This window comes from Humulus lupulus, chromosome X (assembly GCF_963169125.1).
Source record: "Humulus lupulus chromosome X, drHumLupu1.1, whole genome shotgun sequence".
NCBI classification, from domain to species: Eukaryota; Viridiplantae; Streptophyta; class Magnoliopsida; order Rosales; family Cannabaceae; genus Humulus; species Humulus lupulus.
In genome coordinates this window covers 261,691,001-261,697,940 of record NC_084802.1, presented here as the reverse complement: position 1 = coordinate 261,697,940, position 6,940 = coordinate 261,691,001, and the positions used below count along the sequence as shown (strand labels likewise).

At 34.7% G+C, this 6,940-nt stretch overlaps 1 protein-coding gene across 2 annotated transcripts; it reads left to right on the top strand.

The window, feature by feature from the left end:
* Window positions 1–634: 634 nt before the first annotated feature.
* Window positions 635–3,608, top strand: LOC133803533 (trihelix transcription factor ASR3). 2 transcript variants are annotated; one of them, XM_062241613.1, is made up of 3 exons: window positions 637–1,297; window positions 2,280–2,312; window positions 3,039–3,608. In XM_062241613.1, the coding sequence occupies exons 1-3, from the start codon at window positions 814–816 to the stop codon at window positions 3,494–3,496; spliced, it is 975 nt and encodes a 324-aa protein (XP_062097597.1). In that variant the 5' UTR covers window positions 637–813; the 3' UTR covers window positions 3,497–3,608. The 2 variants fall into 2 exon arrangements, with proteins under 2 accessions (XP_062097598.1, XP_062097597.1); XM_062241614.1 differs by lacking the exon at window positions 2,280–2,312 and having other exon boundaries at window positions 635–1,297.
* Window positions 3,609–6,940: the final 3,332 nt, after the last annotated feature.

Sequence of the window (6,940 nt, the reverse complement as noted above, 5' to 3'; positions counted from 1 at the left end):
TGTCTTACCCGCGACCAGCCTGGTCGATAATTCCGTGTACAAGGCGACATTTATGGGAAGATCTTTATGAATCCCGAATTTATCTCACACAATCTCCTGAGTATCCGATTATTCAGGAAAGAATATATGTAACAATCTTTTGTAATCCCCCTTGAGCCTATAAATAGCAAGAGATAGCTCAAGGGAGGGGACTTTTGGCTTTTGAATCACTTGAGACTATAGTAATTCTCCTAGTAAACTTGTATCGTTCTTGAGAAAGTGGTGAAACTCATTGAACCCTAGTTCTTTGATCACTCTTCTGGTTTTTATATCAATATCATTCTAAGTGGACGTAGGTCATTACCAGATCCTGGGGCCGAACCACTATAAAATACTGTGTCTTATTTACTTTTGTCATTACGTTCTTTTCATCTTTTTCATTCATATCAAGCATATTTTGACTCCGTGTCAGTTGGCCAAATCTTGGGTCAACAGAACCAATCACATTTTCAGAAAGATATTTTAAGTCACTAAATTCAGATTTTCATTTCAGAATCTCAACTTTTAAAAATACAGTTTTCTAATCGCAAACCAATCATACCAAAGTTTTTCTTAAAAAGCAAAATTTAGCCCGTACTAAGAAGCATAAACCATCAAGTTTTCAATTGTGTTTAGATAGGACAAAGAAAAACTACTAGATGGTGTCTTCTCTATCTAGCATCTTTAAACTCCCTTGGAACCACGGTCATACTCGTCTGGCTTACTGATTGCTTCTCCCCAAGAGAGCTTGTATAGATTTCCTCACTGAGCTCTTTCGAAGACGACGACTGCTCGATGGCTCAGTCTCATGAAGACAGCAGTATCCGCGAACCGCTGCGTATTTCGGGCTCCAGAAGAACGCGTTCCCAGGGGGCGCCGGATTGGTCTTTCATGGACTCGCTCATTCTCGTCAATGAGATCGCCGCCGTCGAAGCCGATTGCTTGAAAGCCCTCTCTTCGTATCAGAAATGGATGATTATAGCGGAGAATTGCACCGCTCAGGACGTCCCCCGGAACTTCAACCAGTGCCGGAGGAAATGGGACTTTCTGCTTCTCGACTATAATAAGATCAAGAAATGGGAGTCCAAGTCCAGAGGTACTTCGTTTTGGTCCATGGGAAGCGATAGGCGAGAAAGTCTGGGGCTTCCAAGAGATTTCGACGACGAGCTGTTTTTAGCTATTGAGAATCTGATAATGGTGCGAGAGAATCAACCGGATACGGACCCTGATAGTGATGGTGAAGCTAAAGACGATATGGTTGATGTTGTTAAAGAACTAGGTATTGCTTGTTTTCGATCAATCTCGTTAGTTAATTGCTTCTTATGTCCAGAAATGTCTATTTTTGGTATAAACTGTAAATATGAAAATGGAACCCAGTTGTCTTAAGACACATAAATCTGTTTTTTTTTTCTTTCCCTTAATAACAAAAACAGAAAGTGGGAAGTTCTGCCTCTACAACAAATTTAATTATTTGAAGGCATTAATTTTCTGTTTGGCGGGCAATTTGTGCTTTGTCTGTAGTTCAATCTAATGAAATACAAAAATGGTAGAATTTTAGGAAATTGTATAGTGTACTTATGTTGAGTTTGATAGAAAATAAAATAACTCAAGTCCGAAGATTGTCACCAGAAAGGATTTTATCTAGTTATTATTGTGTGAGATTTGAGAACCCATCTATTGCTTACTTCAGCAGTAAAAGATTTTATAAACGATGCATTTTTATAAATTTGGTTGCCTGTTTTTACATTTTTGCTTCCGTTAATGTGGAGCTTGAGTTTGTTTCTCCTAATAGGCTTCAATAGATCAAATACTTCTACAAAAGTGACAAATCTAGTTAAGATCACTCCTCTTGAGGGTAGAGCCATACAAATGATGGATGAATTACGAATACCCTTTTGCCATATCATGCAAGCTAAGCTTAGTTACATGCATATTTGAGCTTGATTTGGTTCCATTTCTTAAAGGTCAAGCATTAGTCTAGGTTTCCTCTACAAGTTCTGGAATTAAGTGAGGAGAGAGATGAAAATCTTTATTTGTTTAACTGAATTAGACATTGGTCCTCTTTATGTTTCACACTTGTCTGATTAGTTGTGTCATGTTTTTATAGTTTGTTCCTTCGTTAAAGAAAAGCTTATTTGTGTATGCTCAACCCAGATTTCAGTCACTTAAATTCATGTTTAATCTTGTACCACATTTGAAAATCCATTCACCGCAACTAGTTCACGGAAATTAAATTTCCATTTATGTTGATTAATGTGCAGGTGCAGACACCCATGTATACAAGCAGGCCAAAGGTGCGGTTGTTCTTCAGTTATTTACCATTTTAAGAACTTTTTTCTTTGTAATCACTTGACGAAAGAACCTGTTGAAAAAATGGAAAAAAAAACGAATGCTACGTAATAATGTATGTTCAGCTCCATAATGATCTGCTATCTGTCCCTGAAGTTGTAAATTACTAAAATTGCTTTGTTTGATGCCATTGGATGCAGAAATGGAGGCTCACACATTAAAAAAAAAAAAAAGAAACTATTTACGTAAATCATTTCATGAGACAGTCAGTGCAGCATTCAGACAGGTTTAGCCATTATCAGATCGTATACTTGTCACACTGGGTTTCTATATTTTTACTGATAAATGTTGAAAGGATGTGTTAATAGCCACCCACAGTTAGAGAAATAAGTTTTATAAATAACTTATGCTTATGGTAATTCTAGATGAGTTGGAACTCTGTTTACATATACTTTATTACCATATAGTATTCAAAATTCTGGCACCAATATTGTTAATTGAGATTTGGTTGGAGAACATTACAGGTTTTACTGATTTTGAGTGATGGTGGCTTATTGTAATCTTTTTGCTTTGGTGTATATATCATGAACAATTATGTGTGGGATAATTCAAGTTCTTTATTGAAGTTTTTAATGCTGTTTCCTCATCACTTTGCATATAGTAATAATTTTTCATCACAACACATATAATACTAATTTTTCATCACTACACATGATTTTGGTATCATTTAGGGTCTAAGAGGCAAAGGAGGAGGTTAACATCTCTAGAAAACTCTTCATGGAAAAGTGTTTCAGAAGAAATATCTATAAAGAGCCAGGCAGAAAGAAAACCTCCTAAATTTCACGTTGAAGATGTAAGAAGCTCTCCAGAAGTAAAGCCACTTGACCAGACAAGTACGAAGAGAAAGCCTCAAAAAGGCAATGTGGTAGAAAATGAGAGTCATGAGACAACCGAAGCTGAACATAAGGAGCAAAGGTTTGCACTTATATTGCGTGAAAATGCAGAAATGGTCAAAACCATTGTTTCTCAGAATGCACAGTATGAAGTTGTTCAGGTGGAGAACGATGAATTTGACCAAACCAAATCTGCTGAATTTGTTAGGCGTCAAGGAGATAAGCTTATTGCTTGCCTTGGAGACATTGTAAAATCCCTTGACCATCTCTGTGATCTTGTCCAAGAATGTGAATAATCTAGCTGTAGTCCTCAAAATTTATGTGTACTGTATTTACTTGGGAGATGAAAACAATATTCTTTTTTGTTAAATTAATGCTAGTGTAAATGTTGCGTCTGGTTTCTCTTTACCATGCTCTTTATCTAGTTGTGGTGTTTTTTTTTTTTGGTCTGAAATTAAGATTCTTTTGCTGGTTGCATTAGAAGTTAAATAAGCTTTGTTTGGTAGGCTGAATAAGATGAAACTTGTATCAGTATAGGGATCAGTTTGGAGAAGTTGTGGTTTATTCAATAATCAGCTTTAGCTGTGCCTGTGATGCGAGAAAAGGTGGTTGAAGTATGAAGTTGTTGTGTTTGAGAATATAATTTAAAGTACTTTAAAATGCAAAAATAATATTATAATTTTAAAATATAAATATTTTTTTAGAAAATAAATAATTTTTTAAGGTTTAAATACTTTATATAATCTAATTTAATGTATAATTATATTTTTTATTATTACATTTATTTATTCAAAAAAAATTATTTTGAATAATATATACAATAAATAAGCGAATTCATAAAGTAATTATAGATTCTCCTTATAAGTTAAAATTTGAAGTTGGATTTTATCAGTTTTAGATTATAGTTTTAGCTTCTAAATTAATTTTTTAATAAGCTACTTTTTGTTAGTTTACTAAAGAACTTTATTGCAGAATATTTTAAAAATAGTAAATTTTATTTTTTTTCTAAAATCTTTACCAATGTAGTTCGGGATATAATGATATTGAAATGGAAGTATTCCATTTAAGACTTGTATAAATTTTGATATGGTATGCATAATGCATTGAATGACTTGAATATTACTATTTACTATATCCTATCAAATAAAATTCCTAGTAAGTTTTCATGTAGCAGCATGTCAAACTATTTACATGTACTGAAGAGGTTTACACATCTAAGTATTGCAACAAGGCAACTTAGGGTGTCCAACACCTTATGACATGAGACAATGTCATTGTTATAATTTAGTAGTGGGTCCCACATATTTTAATTTAGATTAAAGTATGTGTGACCCCATATTTATTTGCACCAATAAAGATATAGGGTGTTGGGCACCCTAGAATACTCTTTAGCATTTCTCTTACAAATCATACAAGTGGATGATGACATTATTTAATGTACTTATGAAGTCGGTCAAATATCATTCGTGGATGCCACGTGTAATACCATGTGGGCGCATAAAGATGACTAAGTAACCACGATCTTAGGAAAGTTATGGCACAAGGGACATGTAGGACAAAGACGTAGCCATGGATCAACACAGGGGGCATGAAAAACATGGTTGCAGTCAGGTAACACCTGGAGCACATTGTTTCCTTTGTAGCCCGCCAAGCTCACCAAGCAGGAGACAATACTACTGGACACCACCGTTGAAAAATAATCGCCTCCACCACTCATGCTACTGGGACCGACTAATAAATATTCTGAATAGGAAAGTGTTGGGAAGCGCTAGAGAGCGACCTCATCGATAATTACGACATCATTTTGGCGTTGTTGGTCGTACTACTATTATTTTTGTTTCAATCATGTTTATCATGACAGATTACCTCGGGGAAGTGTGTGGTAATCTAAGGATTGATGCGATGGGAAATGACTACCACTATTATAATCACTACAACAAAGGCCACCGTAAGTTCTGCTGAAGAGAGAAGCGACGCTCTTTTATCTAATGAATCCATTTTCTCTTTCCAAGAAAATTTTGTTTGTTTTTTGGCTCAATAATTTGATTTCAAGTGTTATTTTTTTCAATATTAAATTGCACAAATTTTCGCTCGTTGTATTATAAATGTTTGACACTTTAAGATGCTACATAATAATACTCTAATGTGAGTGTTATGAGGTTTGACAACTATACTTTGCAATTAGGCTTTTTAAATCATTAATTTATAGTATTCTCCAATAAAAATATGACTTAAATGTAACGTAGAAGGGGAAATAACCTATTTGAATAGGTATGCATAAGACTGCTGAAGTCTCTTTCATTTTTTTAATAATATCTTCTTAAGAAAAATAACAACTAAATTCTACTTGTATAAATACTTTTTAAAATATATTTATATATATATATACATTGAATTTCACAGAGTGTACTAGTTAAAGGTTAAAAATATAATTGATGTATACGCAGATATATATATATATATTTATAGGAGCCGAAAGTAGTGTTGTCCATGGATTTGGCTAAACAGGTCGCACCGTCAATCAGGAGCGTTAGATGTGATGACTCTCATTTGAGTTTGTGATCCAATGGTACAAGATGGTACAAGATCAAATGAATAAAATATTATTACTTTTTGTACTTAAAATAATAAAATGTAGGGGTATAGATTAAATAACTGGTTGTATTACCGGTGACGTGGCAACATTTTATAGGTGTGTCATTTTTTTTATTATTGAAGTCTCACCCGACATGTATATGAACAACCACCCTTTTTCATTTTTTTTATATATAAACTCTCATCATTTTTACATTCTCAGAAAGGAAAACAAAATTTGGTAACATTGAAGAAGAAGTTTTTTTTTTTTTTTGGGGGGGGGGGGGGGGGGGGGGGTGGGTGTTCTCTCTTTTTCCTCCATGAAGCAATAGGAACTACCAAACTCAAGCTGTAGCGACCCAAATTCGCTAATAAGGCTTAAGGGCCTTGATTAGTGTGCCTGGAGGGCATAATGAGATTTATATGTGTGACTTTATTGAGTTAAATGCATGATTATGATTTAAAGCATGATAAATGACTATTTGACTATTTGAGATGCATGACTATGTGCATTAGTATGCATGTAAGCCCTGATTGTGTTAAAAGGGCATAATTGTAATTTTGGCCATTTTGGGCACAACGGTATTGATATCTATGATCTGTGACTCGAGACGATCCTAGAATGAGCAGATTAGTGGAAAAGTCAAAGCGGGAATTTATACCCGGCTTGGGTTAAGCTTAGGGAGTTTAAATGGGAATTTAGAGAATATATATTGAGGTTAATTTTGATGATGAGGAATATATATATATATATATTTGGTGATTAATCAGGTATTGGGTAGCAAGCGGGAAATTATTAGAGACACTCGAGGAATTAGTGGGAATTGGGTAAAATGACTAAAATGGCCCTACATGGATAAAAGGGTGTAGAATTAATAGGGAGGGCATTTTGGTCATTAGACTTATTAGAGATAAGTTTATTTAAGCTTTATACTTAGTGGGATTGCTAGAAAAGAGTTATAAGGCTGTGGAAAAGAAAGAAAAAAGGAAGAAAAAGAAAAGAGAGAAAAACAGAGGGGTTTTGTTTCAAAGGAACGGTTTGTGGTTCTCCCACCATTTCCCTTATGTACACCCTGATTTTCACACGGGCTGATTAGCAAGCTGAGCTGCGGCCTAATCATGATTATCTCGTGGACATCCCCAAGACCAGAGCTTCCGTCATAAGG